Genomic DNA, 21,797 nt, shown 5'->3' with positions numbered 1-21,797 from the left:
ATAAATATTATTATTAGTTATCCTTATTATTAAGGAAGACCCTCTCAGAGGAAATGGCATGCAGTTTTAGTTTTGAAATAACATAGAAATGTTTCTGGCTTAAGTATACAAAGACAAACATGGCTGCTTTGCCCTTCACATTGCTCACTGGGTGGCTGGATGGTTAGATTCCCTCCAACTTTTCTTTTAGTTCTGTAGCAATGTCCTCCATCTCTGCGATGTTTATTGCAATTTGTAAGTTCTATTTGTATTGAAACACTTAAAATACCTCTAACTATGGGATAAGAAAGAAAGAAACTAATGTCACACCCAACTAAAAATACTCATTCCTTTTCATATGATCATTTGCATAAGAGAGCCCACCCCTAGAAATTTTAAAGACAAACAACATTCACCATTGTGTGGACAGGATCTAGGAGAGAAGATAACACAATGACGCGGCTCAACAGATACTGTGGAATGAATGAACCCCAGGATCTGACCTGATCAGGCACATACTCACCTCCACCTTAATGTCATTCTCTAATTCTGCATCAAGGAAATCCAAAGTTACTGGCTCCTGAGATTTGGGGTTCTACAGAGAAAATAATAATAATTAAGCATATATGACATTGAAAACTGATGTTGTACGTAAACAGTTCAATGTATATTCAAACACAAAAATAATTACATACAAGTTACTTACCTAAGGTGTATTAAACGGCTGACAAAACAGTTATACAAAGATATATTGTTTTGCATACATGTATTTTAAGATAATAATAGAGTAGGGACTTGAGCTTCAGTGAAGCAAGAAAATTTTAATTTGCCACCAACTGAAGACAGTCTCATTTCGAGTGGTATGTTAGATACTACATTTATAATTACAAGTTCCATGTGAATATGACAATCAAAGATCTACTTGAAACTTTTTTCCTTTACATAGGATGGGAAAGGAACAAAATGAAGCCACGTGGATAACATACTTGGCAATAAAACAAAGGTAACATCTAAGTGATATACGTTTCTTTACTTGTGTTCTATAAAAAGTAAGAAATGAGGGAAAATGTTTTAAAAACTAACTTTGAATTTGCTAAGTGAAACTAACTATTCTAAACATACTCTTCTTAAGATGCATAAAGATGCAAGTTTGCTTTATATATTTGAATCTTAGAAATTTTACATTTGAATTTAATAAATTAAGTAAATTTTATAAGATAAAATACGTGGTCCAGTCATAAGGACTTTAATAAAGATTACCTATTGTAATTAAAATCTAACTAGAATATTAATCCTTGGGTTCACTAGATATGGTTTTCGCTTTAATGTCTCCTACTGCTTCTTCTTGCTCGTGTGAATAAGTAAAATTAACTGTGGAATAAGGCATACTCTTTATTTCTATAACTATGTCAAATAAAACTGTTAGCTTGGCAAGTTTACCTCATATGACATTTAAAAATTTTCTCAATCATAAAATGAAGACTTATTTAGCTATTTGATAAAAAAAATACACTGATTATTTTATAACAATGCTAAGAATGTAACGTGCCATAATAGATTATCAAAGTTTGTTCGAATAATCAAATCATAATAGGTGTCGATAATTTTACAACTAAATGATTTTAGAAACTGGATTTTTAATTTGGACTAAAATAAATACCACCAAAATGTGATAATTAATTAGATAGAAGTAATAAATATAAATTATGCTGTATTAGTGCAAGGTCACTGGAATTTTAGTGATTTCAGATTCACAGGCTCTTCCAAAATACATTCAGATTATCACTATTTTATTTATTTTTTATTTTTTTGGACCATCAATTGAACGAGATTATCACTATTTTAATTAAACACTGTTTGGACTGACTACCCAAAATAATAACAATAATTCAAATAAATTAAATAAACACTAACTTCAATGCTGAATGACATTATATATGGCATGCATTTATTTTATAATTATGACAAAAATGCTTTCTTTCAAGATATAACTCCATTTAAATGATGACAGTTTATGACTCCTATGGGTTTTGATGAATGGATACTCTTAAAGGCAAATTAAAACAATAATCTCAACTGTGTCTCATGCTTTTATTTAAAAAATATACAATGCTCATGAGCTTGATGTCTGGAATCAGAAGATTCTAGAATATTACAAATGACTATTAGACTGCTTAATAGGTGATAATACTGACCATTGTTTAGATAGCAATATATTGCCTCAGAAGCAAATATTCATTTGAAATGTAACATAATTCATAAATATAAAATAAAAATCAATATTGAAAATAATTTTAATCCTTTGTTTAAAAAAATGAACCAAGAATGTCACTAATAAAAGGATACTCTAAATTGGACAATATAATTCAGAATTGCTTCTTTAAAGTTCCCTGAAATAAATCCTCTTCACACAAACACCATAACAGCATTAAAAATTTAACATACTCACTGCAAAACAAAGCCAACATAATCAAAATGATAAAATATAAACATAAATAAGAATATTATCTTACATGCAATGGATAATGCATAGCATGACCAGACCCAAACAGCATGCATGGCGGAGGCATTATCGGGAAGAATTGGCAATATGAAGATCATGTCCCAATCCAACATATAAAGACACAGAGAAGAAAATGAAATCGTAAAAGCAAAATGTCAATGCAAAACTTGTACTTTTTAAATGGCAATCTAGCTGACCATTTTTAAAAGACCCATCATAGGCACAATGATTGAAAAATTCAAAAGCAGAAATTTATAATAAAAAAGCACCAAGTGAACTTTGAGAACTGGAATCCAGTCCCTTCATTCCTAATGCTTTTGTCTGATATTTTAAATATATAACACTTTTCATGTGTAAAATTTTAGTATCAGCTGACATAAAGACAACAACATTTGTAGAACTAAAAGGCAGAATGCCTTTAAACAGATTTTAAATAGAAATAATTAGTGCTTAGGATGATTAAAAATATTACATAGTTCAAAAAATATTCCTAAAATTCTAAAGTCTTGTATGGTTGCTAGTTTGCCATTTGAGGTTTCCTTAGAAAGAAAGTAAAAATAAAACAAACCATTTTTCAGGTTGTTTATTTTCAAATTATATTATAACATTTACATGCAACATTTGAAAGCACTGTAAAATGAAAATTTGCTAGGATATACATGAATGCAAAAAGTATAATTTAAGATAATACACAAAAAGAAGCATGCAAGGAGAGTAACAGGAGACAATTTAATAAATCAAGAAAAGACACTAATTTCATTTTAACCTCTATAGAAGTCATAAAAGATATGAAGACTGATGCAACAACATGAAGTTCAGATTGCACAGAGTTCTAGAGCTAGAAGAAAATTGAAGCTTCTTTTAATCCAGTGGCTCTGCAACTTTAGAACAACCTGGAAAGCTTGAAATACTATTTATTAACTTGGGTCCCATCCCTGGTCACATTAGTTCAGAATTTTCAGGAGATGGAGTTGTAGATCAATATATATATTTAATTTCCTAGGGGAATATATCACGTAGGTTAAAAAACAATTATTCAGGGGCACCTGGGTGGCTCAGTCGGTTGGGCGTCCGACTTCGGCTCAAGTCATGATCTCACAGCTCATGGGATCGAGCCCCGCATAGGGCTCTGTGCTGACAGCTCGGAGCCTGGAACCTGCTTCGGATTCTGTGTCTCCCTTTCTCTCTCTGCCCCTCTCCTGCTAATGCTCAGGCTCTCTCTCTCTCTCTCTCTCAAAAATAAATAAACATTAAAAAAATTAAAAAAACAACAACAACCATTATTCAATCCTCCTACTTTTCCAATGAAGAAGTTAAAGTAAAATGAGGTTGACTGGGGTAAAATAGTTTAATAATATCTTCTCAATATCATACTACCTGTCCATAATAATGCCACTAACTTTTTTTAGAGCAATGATAGGATTACATATAAAACATTAAATCATACTGAAATTCCTTCGGAATTCTGAAATTCTGTAACTGCAACAATTCTCATACTGTACTGTACTAAACTGTAGGAAGTATCCTCTCTACTGATTATTTTTAATGTAATTATAGAAATATGCACACATAAAGTAACATTTAAATTTTGTTGACAAAAGCGAAAAGATTTTGCAATGAACTTGTCAGACAATAACAATTTACAATATTTATTTGCAATTCTGGGCATTTTTAATTAGCTTAAGGGAAGTTTCTCTAACCTCTAATCCTAAGACACACTTTAGAAATTCAAAGAAATTTTGGCCTGCAATGTATGGTTTACAGAAACTATCACACCAGAACTGTCTTTTTATTTCCACTTTGAAGTTAATTTTACAAGCACTTGTTAGGAAAACATGGATGGGACACTAATTTCACAATTTTAATAACAAATTTACTTTTAGAAGCCATCTCATTATAGTTGTTCTGATTAACGACATTACATAATTTGCTAGCAATCTTAAGTTAGCAAATGCATACCCCCTGCCATCATTAATAATGCTTTTGCTCCAGTTTGAGAAACGATGCTCATCTCCAACTCATGCTCTGGAAGCTTGATGTCAGGAAAGGCAGAATTAATCAGATGCTTTAGGAAGAGAAGCTTAATCTCAACTCTGATTTAGCGTATTTGAAGCCACTGCTAACTTCATTCACAGTTACCTGAACATTGGGTCTCCTTTTTCTTAAATTAATTGTTGGTATACCTACACCAATAGGCTGAAGCAACAGAAAGGTGGTAATTCATCATGCTACATTTCAACACAGGTAAGGCTTCTAGCCTACAATCAATTTTGATCAGATATTTCCTTGATCAGCAGCAGGTATCACAGAGCTCATGACAAATAAAATGAATGTTTCAAAATACTGGTGGTGTATAAAAAATGTTATGCTAGTAAAAGTATTCAAAAAATTGTTTAGGAGCATATTTTAGTATCTTCCTTTTTTCCTAAAAAAGTACATATTTGGAAAGTGAGAAAAGTATTTTGTCTCAGACAACTTTAATGCTGATTCAAAAAAAAAAAAATCCTGCAGATTTTAGAATTTACATGATTCAAATGTGTTAAAATATAATTATTATAAGACATTGAGAAGTGTCAACATTAAACCCTTAAAATTTGTGGCTTTGTTTTCTGAAGTGTTACCAAATGTTGTATCTGTGGAACTAAAGGAGAATTTAATCCTAACACTGTAGATTTATTTTAAATGTTGACTTCTAAAGTGTGGATTATGCACAACTTCCTATACAATGAATATTTATTAAGATTGACCCAAATAAAGTATCTTAGAAGTGTACCCAATCTGGTTATTTTTATGAAACAAAAAGTAAGAAATGTGAAATGCATTTTGGAATACAGCAGGATACATAATCCAGTACTTGTCAAATGTGGTCATGGTGGAGACATGAGGAGATTAGCAATGACTGCTTAGAAAATTAGATATGTAAAAGGTTTATAACTACTTTATTTCCTGAGATTCTAGCCTTTTTGAAAGATACTCATACTGACTTCTACAAACTACAAAATTGTACTGAAATAATTTAAGATTATAATTTCAGGAAGAAAACACAAGGCATTCAACAAAGAATACTTGCAATAACACTAGACTATGACCTTATTTAAAAAAAAAAAGGGGGGGAAATTATGGAACAGCATTATCTTCCTTTATTTCTACTGGTAAATTTCTGATGAAAGCACTGAGAATAATTTTGTTAGTATACTAGTGGTTACCATATCTGTCCTTTGTACTTGTCAATTTCTAAAACAAACAAGATGTCTTATACTCTATCATCCTTTTATGCAGTTCTTTGGTCTACCTGCAAAGCATGCACCATCACCCACAAAACACAATAATGTTTAATCTAATGATGAGAATTCACAAGCATATTTAATTCACAAGCATAAATTTCAGAGAAAAGAACACATCAATCGTTCAAACGTATTTTAATGGTTTTGTAAAATAGTATTTTCTAAATATCTTTGTTGCACACTTGCTTCTAATAATTTCCTATGTAAAAATATGAAAAGTTAACATAGTCCTAAAAAAAAAATCACCTGGGCTGTAATAATGCTTTCTATAGAATTTATATTTTTGTTGTAATTATATGAGTGTTAGTAAATTATTCCAAATCTGAGACAAATAGATGTTAACATCAAATAGTAGTAAAATTTTTCTATGTAAATAGTGGTTATCAGAAGAATGTATAAAAGGGGGAAAACCTTTTTCAAATTATTGCCTTTAAATGATAGAATTATATACAATGTATGTACATTATTCTCATTATTCTTCTTTATTATTTTGTCTGTGATATATTTTACTTCCTTTTGGAGAAGGGGTTAAGAGCTACAATCATAAAAATGAGGATCCTTCACACCTTTCAACACATTACATTATTACTGCTTTTAAATCACTTCAGTTGTGGGAATGTAAATTAAAATATATTGGATATACAAAAACCAAACAATGGCATTGCAAATTTTTAAAAAAATCTTAAAAATATTTAAAAAGATACACATTTTCAACTGTGACAAAATCATAGAATATTAGGCTAATCATAAATAACTCTATTAAGAGGAACTTAACAGGACATATTTATAAAGGCCTGTGATAGACTAATGATAATGGGGAGAAATGTCTATACCATTTTTATAATAAAATAACCACTTTAAATATAGTGCAGAATGAGAGGCAGCTACATTTGATTAGCTAATATTTAGCTCATGATGGAGTTTATATGGAAATAAATTCCCAAGTGAACTTTTAAAATCATCACATTTCTTACAACCACTTAGTACGTTTTTGCATTCAATATCAATGGTTCTAAATTATCATTGATTTGAAAGGTATTTAAATGACTCAACATTAATGTATGTGTGTTTATGAATATACTTGTATATGTCCAAAGATATCACTAACATTAACTATTCGTGACCAAGGGAAAGAAGATAGTATGACTAAATCTGGATGTATTTCCCTCTAGCATGGGTTAAAGAATCTTCAGTGTTATCTCCAAAGTTAAGCAACAACTTGAAGATGCTCATAACTTACAATTATGTAATATGATTTTGCCAGTTTTTATTTCCAGATAAATATATTTCATCCTACCTGTGAAACACTAATAGAAAGTGAAAGAAGCTGGATAAGACATTTAGGAAAATATTTCATATCTTAGCATAGAGATTAGAATAAAAAGTTCATTGGGGCGCCTGGGTGGCGCAGTCGGTTAAGCGTCTGACTTCAGCCAGGTCACGATCTTGCGGTCCGTGAGTTCGAGCCCCGCGTCAGGCTCTGGGCTGATGGCTCGGAGCCTGGAGCCTGTTTCCCATTCTGTGTCTCCCTCTCTCTCTGCCCCTCCCCCGTTCATGCTCTGTCTCTCTCTGTCCCAAAAATAAATAAACGTTGAAAAAAAAAAAAGTTCATCTATGTGATTTTGTCACTTTCTGATAACTCCCTGATTAATAAACACCTCCCAGTTCTGAAGCTCATCCCATGGAGTTGTACTTATTGAATTTCATTCCTATTTTTTTAAGCATGCTCAAAAGTAGAAAGAAAAAAGCACTTTGGGAGATGAAAAAGAGAGATAATTACTAGAAAAAAGGGTGATGGAAAATATAATCTGTGCATAGAAGAACATTACTTTTATTTATCAGGTTCACACCCATCTGGGGCAATCTCCTCACTACCTTACAGCCTTAATCAAAATCCCAAGGGGATGTGTGAACTCAGGCATGGGGCGATAATGGCTGTCTTTGAGTTGTGAATATTGGTTAAATATTCCATAGGAATATGGGACAACTAAATTGGTAAGAGAAAATGAATAGTGCTTTCACACTTTCATATATTATAAACTGTGGTCTTGTCATGTATTAACATTACAGACCTAATGTTCCTTTATATTTAGTGCTATATAATGAATTTAAAGATGACCAATCTATGAAGAGCATTAACCATTAATTTTACAGAATTGCATTAATCACTGTAAACAAATTATATACATACCTTTGGCTGAAGATTTGGATGTAATAAAACATAACCATTAGGATCAATTGCAAAATAATAGCCATTGGGGCAGAGCTGAAAAAAAAAAATTAAAAATCCCTGGGTCACAGTCAGAAATCACATTCTTTAAAGATAAAAAATTCTTAACACATTTTAAAGCATGAAGAAAGACAGCATAGTATCTTTATATTATTTTAAAGACCTTAACATTTAGTTCATTCGGTAAGTTAACTACATGATTTTTGAGGATTACTTAAATGTTTTATAGACAGCTAAATTAGTACAGAGCTCTAAAATAAAAAGATACTCAAAGAGTAAATTTCATCTTACTGTAAAACGTGGTGTTAGTCGCTTAATATCTTCCAAAGATACATCAACCCCCATCACACCAAGAATTAGCTGGTTCTATAATAAAAGATAGCAAAAAGGTAATCTATTTTGGATTAAAAAAATGCACATATTTCTACACAATTATTATATATGTTCATCCTTTTGCTTGACAATAGTTATATTCCAATCTAGCTTAAACATTTTTAAGGGTGAAACAGCTTTTGATACCAATTTACAATGATTCCCACCTTTGTTTACCCAGGACTTTATCATTGTAAATGAAATCCTGATGACTGTGGCTAAAATAGAAAATGTAGGGTTTTGTTTTTTTTTTTTTTAAGTAGACATAATGCTCAGCATGGAGCCCAACATGGGGCTCGAACTCACAACCCTTAAACCAAGACCTAAGCTGAAATCAAGAGTTGGACACTTAACCTACTGAGCTACCCAGGTGCCCCAGGAAATTTATTTGATGCCCCTTGTACTCATTATCTCTAATATTTAATTGCTACTGTACAGTCAGTTGTAGCTGTATGTGTGTTTGAGAGATACCAAACATGGGCATCCAAGCTTTAGTTGCAAGTCAACAAGGGCTATGTGGCAAATTGCTATCATAATCTTCTCAGGGACATTAAAGACGAAAATGGTGTTAAAATTTAGAATCAGGAATTTCAGTTTTAAATAGAATTATATAAACTAAAAAAGAAATTAAAATGTTACAACGAAAATTATAAAATCCATTCAATAGTTATCATGAGAACACCATAAATTTTGCGTAGGTGCACAAACAATGAGAAAGTTATATCAACTATATTCTTTTGTCATGGACCAATTCTGGTCTCAGCAAACCCTCCAAATTAAAGCAATCCCTTAGTCCATCTGAATAGTTACAGAATTACTCCTTTATGGGTTAAATTATTTAGAACCCAGAGATCTTTTAGAATGACAATGGGTTCCTGGGGCCCCTGGGTGGCTCAGTCAGATAAGCATCCAACTCTTGATTTTGGCCCAGGTCATGATCTCACGATTCATGGGTTTGAGCCCCACATACGGCTCGGTGCTGACCATATGGAGCCTGCTTAGAATTCTCTCTCTCTGCCCTTCCCCTTCCCCCTCAAAATAAAGAAACTTAAAAAAAAAAAAAAACTAACATTTTTGATGGCCACATTATAAAAGTAAAGAGTTCAACTGAAATTTATAATAACTGAACAAATAGTAAGTGCAACAGACTTCATTATGCCATAAACTGGAAATAAATTCCCTTCCAGTCTGGAATGTCAAACAAAGCCTAAAATGAATATATAGTGTTTAAAAAAAAAAATTCTTAACTTGTCCTGCAATCTAAAATTCTTTATGATGCAATTTAAGAAATAGGAATGCAACCCTACTTTAAAATCAAAAGTATTTTAAAAATGAGTGGAATCTAACAAGTAAAATTTTTCAGAATTTTTAAGTTGGTAGCATCTCATTGCATTGACAATATTTCCAGTGCTGCAGAAGTCAACATTTTTATGACACTCATGTAGTATTTTTCTTCAATCTTTAAAAAAAAAGAAAACAAAATAGAGCTCTTCATTTTTAAAAAAATTTTTTTTGAGAGCTATTCATTTTATATCAGATGCTTAAGTTACGTGATGATTTAAAAACAAAACAAAACAAAAACTACTGTCTGAATGGGAGCTGGAGGAGGAATGTTTCAATAAAAATACATACATACACCAGAGACAAACATTACCATGGTTTTGTTCTTTGGATTTTTCTTTCTGAGCTCCATGGATATCTTAGATACATTTAAAAAATGTGCACACAATAGTATTGCCCATCTGTCATGTAATTACTCCCAGGGACTGAACTTGTGTTCTCATCAGTTCATAGTTAAACAGAGTTATGTTGAATCCTGACTCTGGGGAATCAGAGAACTTGACCTGCATTTCCTTTTTCCCAGGTGGTTATCACATAGGCAGCTGTTGCCTCTTACTTCTGGTCTCACAAGACAGTTACATTCTATGTATTTCCTTATAGAAATATCTTATCCACACTGAGCTTTGACGTCACAGTTTATCATTTATTATTATTAATTTTATCAATTAACTTTTAACCTTTAAGTTTGTCTTATTTTCAACTTGGCCAGTTATGTTGAAGACCGGAAGAGTTCCAGTAATGACAAGTCCTAGTTCCTAAAAATAGATTCAGAAAGAAAAAGGCAAATTAGACTTAAAATTTAAACTTTGTCATTCTGAATTAGTCTTTGGTATTTGACACTGCATTTTATGGTTACATTATAAAGAGACACAAATACCTAGTAAATGATTTTGAAAGCTTTTTCACAATGTTTGTCTTTAAAAAATCAATTAAAACATCTGAGAAATAAGGAGAGTCTATTAGGCAGCTATTGAAGCCCACAACCTCTACAATAATAGTCTGAGAGAGCACTGCAAATAACTTAAAATTATAAAAACTCAAATTACACTAAATATTTCAGTAACCCTTCCCCTCCACTCTTTTGTTCACAAGGATTCCATGAACAGAGTGATATGAAAATATTGTTATATAATTTGTTTGCCTTCCTTTGCGTAGTTTCATTCTTAATTTTTTCATGCCCTAAGCCAAAGGCTTCATGTTAAATCATAAATGTATAGCAGAATAAAGAGAAGAAACAAGTTATCAATATCACATCTGCAATCATCTGGTAAATACTATGTTGTTCTAAACAAGCAATAATGCTTCTAAACACCCTCTAAGACAAATAGTATTTTTTGACAAAGTCAAATAGTGTAGCTAACTGTAAGCATCAAATGCAATAGTCTGGTCATAAAGCAGTTTAGTCTAACAAAAGTAATGACCTAGTGTCATCCAGCATGTTGATCATTTCAAATATTAAATGAACCCATGGAGATTCGTTGAAATAAGGCGATTTTCAAGTCAGAGGGTTTTTTGTTTTTGTTTTTGTTTTTTTTATTACTGCTATCTGCAGCCATTTTATATATATATATATATATATGCATATATGTATATGTATGTATATATATGCATATATGTATATGTATATATATTTATTTACCATTATTACCATATATATATTATATATTTATTTACCATTATTTCATGTCAAAACTACATTTTCAAAAAAAATCACACTTTAAAATAATTTAAAAATTATTATTAAAAATTTCAAATTTGCTGAGAAAATATTAGTAATCGTGTGAATAATGACCCCAAATCCAAATCTCATGACCCTTGTTCTAATTCCAGAAACATCCTGGCTTCACAGAGAAATAGTTCATAATTGTGCATGTGAGAAACCCCAAAACAATGGGAACTGAATTTAAAGAGGAAGAACAAACAGAGAGAGAGGCTTTCACCAGAACAAGATACCAAACTGTTTGGGACAAATACAATTAAGGAATCAACCACACATAATTGGCGCATGATGATATACATGTGGGCTCTCTGTTCAGTTCTAAGCATGAATATTCAACAATGGAAACATCCTTCAAAATGCAAATTCATATTCACAATGAAAACTTTCTACCTCAATAAAATCAGATTAGAGATAACTCATAAAAGTGGACTCCAAAACACAATTCAGTAAATACTCCTTTTGGAGAGATTTCTATTCGTTATAATGCATAGTTTTATTTAAAAAAAAATTTTTTTTTCCCAATGTTTATTTATTTTTGGGACAGAGAGAGACAGAGCATGAACGGGGGAGGGGCAGAGAGAGAGGGAGACACAGAATGGGAAACAGGCTCCAGGCTCTGAGCCATCAGCCCAGAGCCTGACGCGGGGCTCGAACTCACGGACCGCGAGATCGTGACCTGGCTGAAGTCGGACGCTTAACCGACTGCGCCACCCAGGCGCCCCATATAATGCATAGTTTTAAAAAAGCTAGCCTGATACACGATAAAGTGTATATGAGGCAATCATTTTCTGCACATCACTTTGCATTTTTACAGAGTATGGTAATGTGCTTCTAAATATGGTAACATGTGCCCTAAAATGAGACACTAGACTTCTAACATAGGAGATGAAATCACCAATGAACTCATTGGTACCCGATTTCCATTTCCTTCTTCATTGATTAAGCAGACAAAAAATTTGTACAAATTCCTAGGGAACAATTTAGAGAAATAAGACAAGATTTCTGCCCTCCTGGAATTTATCTGGTATTTTTATATTTTCTTGATTACAACTCTTTTTATCTCTTTTTTTAATCCAAAGAATCTCACTTTATCTCCCAAATAAAATGAACCCTCCACAATATTGTTCCAGTCTGCTCCTGTTCTTAACTCCCATTAGCTCTCAAAGTGAGTAAGGTACCATTTTCCAACATACCCAGCCCTTGCCTAACTCATACTATACCCTCTTTGTGTGGTTTCACTAGTTCCCACCAATTGTAGAAACTTTACCTTGATTCATATGTTCAGCTAAACTGTCATCATCTTTTAAACTCACCCTACACCACCCCCAAATATATGGCTTCTTTCTTCTGAATTTCCAGAGTTCTTTTCATTTTTTTTTCATTATATTTTGTCTTGGAACGTGTTTACATTTTTTTTCTTAATGTAACCAAGATATACTGACCAGCATATATTGCGAATCTGCCACATGAAGCGATTACAGACAAGTAATTAGAAATTCAAGACCATCACTTTTCATTCTCAAGTTGGTAAAAGAATGCTCTACGTGTGTCCTGACTAGCCAATTCATGTGCCTCTTTTTTTTTTCTTGCTTTACATTTAGTTTCAGCTTATAGAACAGCATGTTTAGAACCAGAATCTCTTCCTAATGTCATCTGTGCTATCAGTGAGAACCTTACCAACAATGTAGACGTGCTGGTTAATGAACTTCTGGTCATAGGAAATCCTACAGGGCATAATTATTGACTCCTCCTATCATACTCTGTCCTGTGATGGATTCGGAAAAATGAAACATTTTGGCCATAGCTTTAGATGACCATGTGACCTTAAATAAATATGTGATGTCAAGAAGGAACACTGGATAGTAATTTTAGCTAGGATTTGAGGTAAGCAAGCTTCACTTTATCTTTCTTAGCATGCAAAGCTGCTGTTAATAGTGCCTATTTTTCTTCCAACTTCCTGTATATGTTTATTTTACAAGAACCAAATGATAAGTAATTGTAAATGGACTGCATGTTGCCCTTTGGGGTCACGATTGCATTCAGGGAAGTAGTATCAGCATATAATTGTACTCCAAGGAGGAAAAAGGGTTAGTGAATCAGCATTTACTTTTCAGGGCTTAGGATTTTGGTTCTCTGTGGTATGTTACACATTAGTCAAATCATTAATAAAGTCTTCTCATCAAGATTAAGCATATGTATATATCTTAAGCATGATATTTACTATTTGCAACTTTACTACAAGGAAAGTTGGAGTTACATTAGACAAGTTTTCTCAGTTTCAGCTCTAATGATCTTTTGAATAATTCTTTGTTGTATGTTGTATGCATGTGCATGGGGTGAGGGGACTGTCCTGTGTGGCGTATGACATTTAGGAGCCTCCCTGGCCTCTACCCATGACATGTCAGCAGCAACCCCCGCCCATCCCAGTCACGACAACAGAAAATATCCATAGATGTATCCAAATGACCTATGAGTGACAAAAACTCCTCCAGTTCAGAACCACTGCTTTATAATATGATAGGATACTTAGATTAAAATTTGAGTTTCACAATGGACAACTTAACATGTTTTTGCTACATCACACCACATGTGATCATTTTAATGGCTTAGTTCCAAAAAAATCTGGGGTTGAATCTCAAACAAGAGATGATATATAAAGAGGCTAATAGGTTCGTGATGATTTCAGAGTAGGGTCAGATTATCTGCCTATTTAATTGCATGTACTTCTGAGCTTTGTTGGGTCTGGCTTGAGTTGTGGAGGCAATACATGCTTCTGCCAACTGAAGTCTATTATTAAAATATTTCAAAATTTTTGCTTAAAGTCTGCAGTAGCAGGGACTCATTCACTTGACTTTAGGGTTTTTTTTTTTTTTTACATAAAAATTCAGAAAGTTATTGAAATGCCTGTAAATTCAAGATTTGAGTTGTGAAACTCCACACTCTCAACATATCACCTAAAAAATAAAGTTAACACTTTACATGTATGGTTAGACAAAATGAGGTTTTTATTATCTAAATTCTAGCAAAGAAGGGTGTGATAGAAGGACTTTCAGAAAGGACTTAATGAATTGGAAAAGATAAATGTCACCTAGAAAGATGCAGAAACGAGCTGTGTGCTTTTGTTAGGACACTCTTTGGTTGAAAAGCCAATCTCTTACCAGTGCATCTAGATACACATTTGTCCACTGGACTTGCTTTGCTTTGTCCCCTGCTAAAACCATTGGTCTTCCCAGAACATCCAAGTACTCCTATATTTTAAAGAAAAAAAAAAAGGTTAGGGGGTTGAAAAAAAGAAATGCCGTAGTAAAAACAAAAACAAAAAACTCCACAGAAGAAAATTATCTAGAGTTAAAAATGAATATGGAATCAAAGTTATTAAGGGAGTAAGTGTATAATTATTTAATTGCTATTTTGGGTATACCATAAATGGTACGTCTACATACTTTGAATCAACAGTACTTAACTCATATTATTTATACAGTAGATCTACCCCCGTTTTTTTCTAATACCAAAACATTCTTTTTCTGAGTACAGCCAATGATAGGTGAAATACGTTCCTTGTGAATTGTTTTATGTTAATCTAAACTATTTAAGGCTCTGTGATTTACTGGATGGAAGTGCACAAATTTGAAATCATAAAGCAGCCACATACTTGCTTTCATATCACAGACTGTTTGGCTGAAATTCAAAACTACATTTAAACATATCAAAAAATAAATGCAACACTGTGCCAAATAAGACATCAGACTCTAGTGCAGCTGCTGTTTCATTTCAACATAAAACACAGTCAGTATTCAGTTCCACAAATGCCATGTTATTTGTGCTACATCTTGCCTTAGTCTATTTTGTGGATCTTCAGTTATGTTTAAAATTGAGTAATGGTTTTAAATTGTAACTTATGAATGCTTGAAAATAATATATATTTATATTAACTTGGTTGCTTCAATCTACGAAGTTATTTAACAGGCATATTTTCAGTTGAATGGTTCTCTCCTCGTTGTAATTTTACTATGTTTGAGAGAGCCAGCAGGCTCCATGCTGGGTGTGCAGCCTGATGTAGGGCTCGATCTCACAACCACGAGACTATGAAACGAGGCAAAAGCCCAGAGTCAGGCACTAAACCAAATGAACCACCCAGGCACCTTGTAGGTTTATTTTACATAGGTAGATACATCTGCAGGGGTTATTTAGGAAGTATTTAAATTCTGATTAGAATCTGGTATAATTTGTTCAGATTAATTATTGCTTCCTTTTCTTTGTGGTACCTGCAACCGGAAGAAACTCACTTAAATGATCTGAAATGGGACCAAGTTCAAATTAAATGAAATGAGATTGCTAGTAAATTCCCATTGTACTTATTTTCTGTGATGTTTTTAACATCTGAAAAGAACACATGTAGTTTTTCACCTGAGTTTTGCATATTTGAAAACACTGGGAACCTTGATGTAATAATAATCAATATACATCACCATGATACTCATCATTTTATTACAAATATTATGGATCACTTTTTAATTTTCACCTATTTTCTCCAATTGAACATATTTAAAACAGAAAAGAAACATCTTATTCTTTGAGAGAATAATTTCAATAATTTCAATTACAAGTAATAACTTGTAATCATACCTGAGTATTGATTCTTATCGCTCCAATGGAAGGAATTTCATAGTAATAACCTGAAACATATACATATTTTTATAGAGAGAGAGAACATCACAATAAATGACCACAAAATTTTTTTCTGGCTTCAGAGGAGAAAAGGCCATGTTTTTTTCACTTTGAATTCAACAAATACTAATATACCAATATCATAGATGAATGTGGAAAATGTTTCCTTAACGCATATCCCTAACAAATGCACAGGCTTTGTGACAAACTCTGCTACATAACTTAAATTGTATCAAATAACTGTGATTTTTCTATAAAACAGTAGGGAACCTGGCATCATTTAAAATATTTTTATTATTGGAGAAATTATTAAAGATACATGATAATGGTATCTGACAATTATTGTATTCATATAAAATATTTGCCTACACAGGACTTTCCTAATAAACTGAGGTTCTTTTTATTGTTATATGATCAGTTTGTCAAATACCATCTTGTTTTGTTTTGTTTTCTGTGTATATGGGAAATACAGACTCACTACACAAAATCTGAATTACCTAGGAATGTGTAAGAAGACATTAAAAAAAACTTAACCACTTAGAAAAAATGTACAAACATGTCACACTTTCTCATATGTAATTTTTATATAATTCATATATTCTTTCATTCTTATTTGATAAGTATTTACTTGATAAGTAACATTAAGTATCTATAAATGAAACACTGAATGATATTAATATACCATAACATATACCATATGATCAAATGTCTGAATTTTTATACACTGTCACATAATGTCAATGTTCTCTATAGAAAATTTGTTCAACATCTTAGGCTTGTCTCTCTTCCGATAAACATTAGCTACAACTGTATATTAAATGATAAGATGAAGAACTAGCATCTATCAATTGTTTTTTAGTAATAAATGTGGTGGAGAAAAGAGACCTGTTACCTTTATTTTCACAGGCCATCCACTGAATAGGTCCTCTGTCATAATTATGTTGGCCAACTGAAAATGTGAATACACGTACCTGGTGAAGTGAAAAAGAGGGATCTGTTAGGCTGCACAAAATGGAACCAAATGGCAACACAAAACAGCTCAAGCAAAAAATAAAAGCATGCTTTTCAGGTAATTAATGGGACAAGAAAAATGAAGGCCAGTAAATCTTTCAGGAAGTCACCAGACAGAAACCACATAACCTACACTCAACACAGACTTTAGTTACTAAATTTGAGACGGCACTTGGGTGCCCCCCACCATGTCCCAATCCTATGTCAGAATCATGACTAAGGTTTCATTAGCAGAAATGGGATCTTTCGGGCCCAACCAGCTACACCTGTGTCACCTGGCTAAACCATATGCACATCCCTAGCCACTGCAAAAAATAATAAGTAAAAATAGTAATTCCCATTTCATAAATATGTGGGGTTCAAAAAAATTTTTTTAATGTTTGTTTATTTTTGAGAGAGACAGACAGAGCGTGAGCGGGGGAGGGGCAGAGAGAGAGGGAGACACCAAATCTGAAGCAGGCTCCAGGCTCTGAGCTGTCAGCACAGAGCCCGACACGGGGCTCAAACTCATGGACTGTGAGATCATGACCTGAGCCAAAGTCGCCTGCTCGACTGAGCCACCCAGGTGCCCCTGATAAATATGTGTTTAAAACAACATACAGAGAAAGGAGGTCATTATAATTTTAGTTGCTTAAGGCAATCATACTTAGTGATTGTTTCAACTACCTCTACACCATGAAAATATTTAGTACATACATATAGGATTGTGACGTTGGTTATATTACTAACTTTCTACAAAGATGACTAGCATCTATAAATAAGTATGTTAAGCTTCCAGGATTTTTAAAGAGAATCAAAATATTGGCTGTTTCTAATGTGATGCAATACATGTAAATATTTTAAAACTATTCAATTCAACTGAGGTAGATTTTAAATTATAGGAATTTAAATGTTTACTGGAAGCCATTATATTATAAAATACTCTAATTTTATAATAATCTAGGATAAATTCAATGTCACAAATACTTAATAAAATGCCTATTTAGCATATATTGATTTTTACCAACTTAGTAATCTAAGAAAACCAGTATTTTAAGGTAAACATTTTAGCCTTTTCTAAAGATAAACATGCAGAAAATCACTTTTCCATGAATTCATGTTCTGGTTTGAACTATGTTAACAGCTTTTCTCTAATTCATGCCGATTGACTGTTTGAACTGACATTTTCTAATTGCTTTGCCTGTTTCATCTTTGCACATGACTGCAGAGCACAAATCTCAAAAGAGACTTCACATCTGTTTTCTGTTCCTCCACTGGTCGTGGCCACACAGAGATCACTTCATAACAATCCTGCCCCAAAATGTACATGGGAGATGTTGCTGTTTCACTTGTAAAGTTTTATGTGAGCCACCCTTAAGCTGCACAGGTTTGCCTCAGCTAGTTATGTGAGAAGCCATTTGGTGGACACATCTGAATTTTAATCATCTCAAATTCTAAGGGCAAGTGACACATTCTAGGTTGACAGAAGTCGGTGACACCTATTTACCTCCACTCCCTCAATTCCTCAAAATGTCACAGTTTCATTTTCTTAAATTTTGCACATTTATTTTCTTGGCTCTCTATATAGTTCATATTTCAATATAGTGTCACTTCTTATGTAGCTGAACTTACTCCTAAATGGAAATATTTTTGTAAACAGGTATGCCACCCGACTGATAATTCAATTTAACTGCTATACCTCAAACAATTGTCACATGAATTCAGGGAAAAAACCCAGATGCTCCAGAAGGCACTTGGGAGATCTCCTTCGTAATGAACACTTGAAAGCATGTCTCAAATTTTCAATTTAAAGCACTGCTTTGTCTTGGTGTCTCTCTTACCACAACAGTGTTCTGGTAAAATATTTTCCACAAAGTATTTTCAGATAAAAAAAAAAATAAGGCTACATGAATTATTATATTTATATCCCTGGAAGGTAAGCATTTCTACTAACATAGGGGTTATACTTAGACACACAGCACATAATTCTGACTGATGCTAATTCATCAAACAGTCCAAATTAACACGACTCAGCCCAAAAAACCTACCAGTAAAAAAAACAAAACAAAAACTTCCCCCAAACAACAAAATACTTGTTGCTTTGTTTTATTCCAAAACTTTTGCCTAAGCCCCAGGTTTGCACATAGAAAGATATGGGAAGTCATCCAAATTAAGAAATTCAGAATTGGAGCTGGGTGTAGAGGTGTAAAATTTTAAAGCACACTAAACATTGTGTGTGTGTGTGTGTGTGTGTGTGTGTGTGTGTGTGTGTGTGTGCCTCTTTTGTGTTCATTTTCCACATATATCCTCAGCCATTTGACTGAAAGTGGCCTTAACGGACTGATTTATTCCCATATTACAGATTTATAATCTGTACCCCTTTCCTTAATTTTTATTTGCCTTGTAGACTTTGTTAAAGACACCATTGTTCTGAAATTTTCCTCCCAATGGTCACTAAAATCTTAAGAACTACAAATTCAACCTTCTTTTTGTAATTTCTGCAACTGCCTTACCATTACTATATTTCCAAGATCTTTCGAAAATACCTAAGATGCTTATTTTTCTCTTGGTAGATACACACATTGTGCACACACACACACGCACTGTATATATTTTAATGATTTTATAGAATGCTTAGAATTTTATAATTTCAAAAATACACACCTAGTTGAGAAAAAATTCAATATAAAGCACCCTAGCTTTTAAACTCTTTATATAACAGTGAAAACAAACCAACATAAAAACTATTTCAATCCCAACTGCCACACTCCTGTTGCATTTGTTTTGCTTTACACATTTTGCCAAGTTATGTGAAAAGAATTTTAACTTCACTGATTTCATACACACGTGCAGTATACATGTTACAGTGCATGTTCACGATCAACTCGTGAAACTTAAAAGACTACGTTTGCACCCTAACTTTCCACTTAGAATTTTAAATGGTTTCGTTCTTCCTAGTCTATGCTATATTACTGCCACCCTGTGGAACAGTGAATAAAGTAACTCTAAAATTCCTAATGCCAAATCCACAGAGATGATGGCTGTCCCTTTATTCCTCTGACATTTTCCACTTCTTCAAAGGTATTGTTCTTGTTTAGTTATAAATTTGGGGAAATCGAACAAGAGTAGTTTCTTGAAATATGCCCAACGTAAGAATTAAATCACATTCTCAAAGATCTCTGTTGTTAGGGTTTTTAATTAGTATATTTGCATGGTCCTATTTAAAAACAAGGAAATGACATAGAAAATCATTCAAAATACTTAATGAGTAGTCGCACAAGCTAACTATTTCATCTAAAGTCTCAAGCAAGTTACTTACTTTAAACCATGCCTACCAAGGCAAAGTCAACTTTGGTGGAGAAAAAATTTCTTTACTCATGCCTAGTAGTACATTTGTAATCACACTATGAGATTCGTGTAACAAATGCATACTGGAAACTTTCTAAGCGAAATAGTGCTAGAAAATGTGTTAAATGTTCCCTCACTAATCTGGATGATTTTAGTTAAGCTCAAGTTTCAAAACGTTTGCTTCTTTGAGAGTCATATATGACTCAGTCATAAATGGGCTTAAAATTATTTTTCATAATCCTGGAGATCAGAGAAGTAACATGGGAAGAGAGTATTGGATAAATACTTGACTGGGCTGGAACAGTACAGTATATATCGTACCTGTTAAAGTGCCATATATATAAATGAAAATAAATATTAAATGACAAAAAAATGAAGAGCTGCTTGAGTGGTTTCAACTTCTTACCATATGGATCAAAGACAGGCTTTGGTGTTATTCAAATTAAATCTGTTTGTTATAACACGGAACCTAAACTAGGCTAATAGTCAGCTAGTATACAAAAATGTGGACACTTTCATTACACTTATATCATGTTAAATCCCTAATCTTTTTATTTTATGTTATGCAGACTTGTTCAGTGAATGTCAGCAAACTTTTTGAGGCAAAATAAAGTATACTTAATACACGTACCTTTTATGTACTCTATTATTCTTAGGGAATGAAAACTTTCTCCTCAGTTTTGTCTCGTGATTAGTTACATAAGCACATTCAAAAAAGTTAGGTATATAATTTTGCCTTCAGTTCCTTTAAAAACCAATTTTTCTCTTAACAGATTACTGTAATTCCAACAGTCTAATGTTGAATGTCAAGCCTGGCCCAGTTGACCAGAGAAAACTTTTAATTAACAACAAATTTGGAATATATTTAAAATATATTATTTTAATATTATTAAGTTTGATATTATTTTAAAAAAATAATATATATTATTAATTTGTTTCTTATAATACACCACTGTTTTATAACTTTATCCTACAATTTTGAACTTCTGCTAATCTGTTTTGTTTTGTTTGTTGAAGACTAAAATACTTGTCTTCAATTAAGATTTTTCCAAAGCCACAGGGTCAACCTATTTTAAAAAGCCATAGGAATTTCTTGTTTCCCAGCAGAACCCAGTTACTGGAAACTGTCACCTCAACAATTATCAGTTACCCAGAGTTCAAGTTTAATTTACAATAGGCAAATCTCCAAGGAATAATGGAAATGAGACTATGAAGAAAAGAGGCCAATAAAACTAAAATAAAAACTTCAGCTATCGAAACATGTTAGAAAAATGATGTCAGAAATGGGTTTTATTAATTTACTGTGTGTACTAAAATTTTTGGCATTAAGCCTATAAAAACACTAGATTGGACTGAATATTT

At 32.7% G+C, this 21,797-nt stretch overlaps 1 protein-coding gene across 9 annotated transcripts in view; it reads right to left on the bottom strand.

The window, feature by feature from the left end:
• Nucleotides 1-21,797, bottom strand: part of CACNA2D1 (calcium voltage-gated channel auxiliary subunit alpha2delta 1) — a 495,580-nt gene that overhangs the window by 54,418 nt on the left and 419,365 nt on the right. For 5 of the 9 annotated variants that reach the window (XM_040472796.1, XM_040472797.1, XM_040472799.1 and 2 more), the window contains 8 exons: nt 16,990-17,068; nt 16,056-16,105; nt 14,588-14,677; nt 10,387-10,464; nt 8,288-8,362; nt 7,958-8,032; nt 4,622-4,678; nt 503-574 (listed from right to left, as the gene is read on the bottom strand). In XM_040472796.1, the coding sequence (XP_040328730.1) occupies nt 503-574; nt 4,622-4,678; nt 7,958-8,032; nt 8,288-8,362; nt 10,387-10,464; nt 14,588-14,677; nt 16,056-16,105; nt 16,990-17,068 (576 nt within the window). The remainder of the gene's footprint in view (nt 1-502; nt 575-4,621; nt 4,679-7,957; nt 8,033-8,287; nt 8,363-10,386; nt 10,465-14,587; nt 14,678-16,055; nt 16,106-16,989; nt 17,069-21,797) is intronic. The other 4 variants (XM_040472798.1, XM_040472801.1, XM_040472800.1 and 1 more) reach the window with 2 other exon arrangements.

This window comes from Herpailurus yagouaroundi, unplaced genomic scaffold (assembly GCF_014898765.1).
Source record: "Herpailurus yagouaroundi ecotype Mexico unplaced genomic scaffold, PumYag 100, whole genome shotgun sequence".
NCBI lineage: Eukaryota > Metazoa > Chordata > Mammalia > Carnivora > Felidae > Herpailurus > Herpailurus yagouaroundi.
Note: the sequence above shows the minus strand (reverse complement) of the source record. Positions and strands in the feature narration are given on the sequence as shown.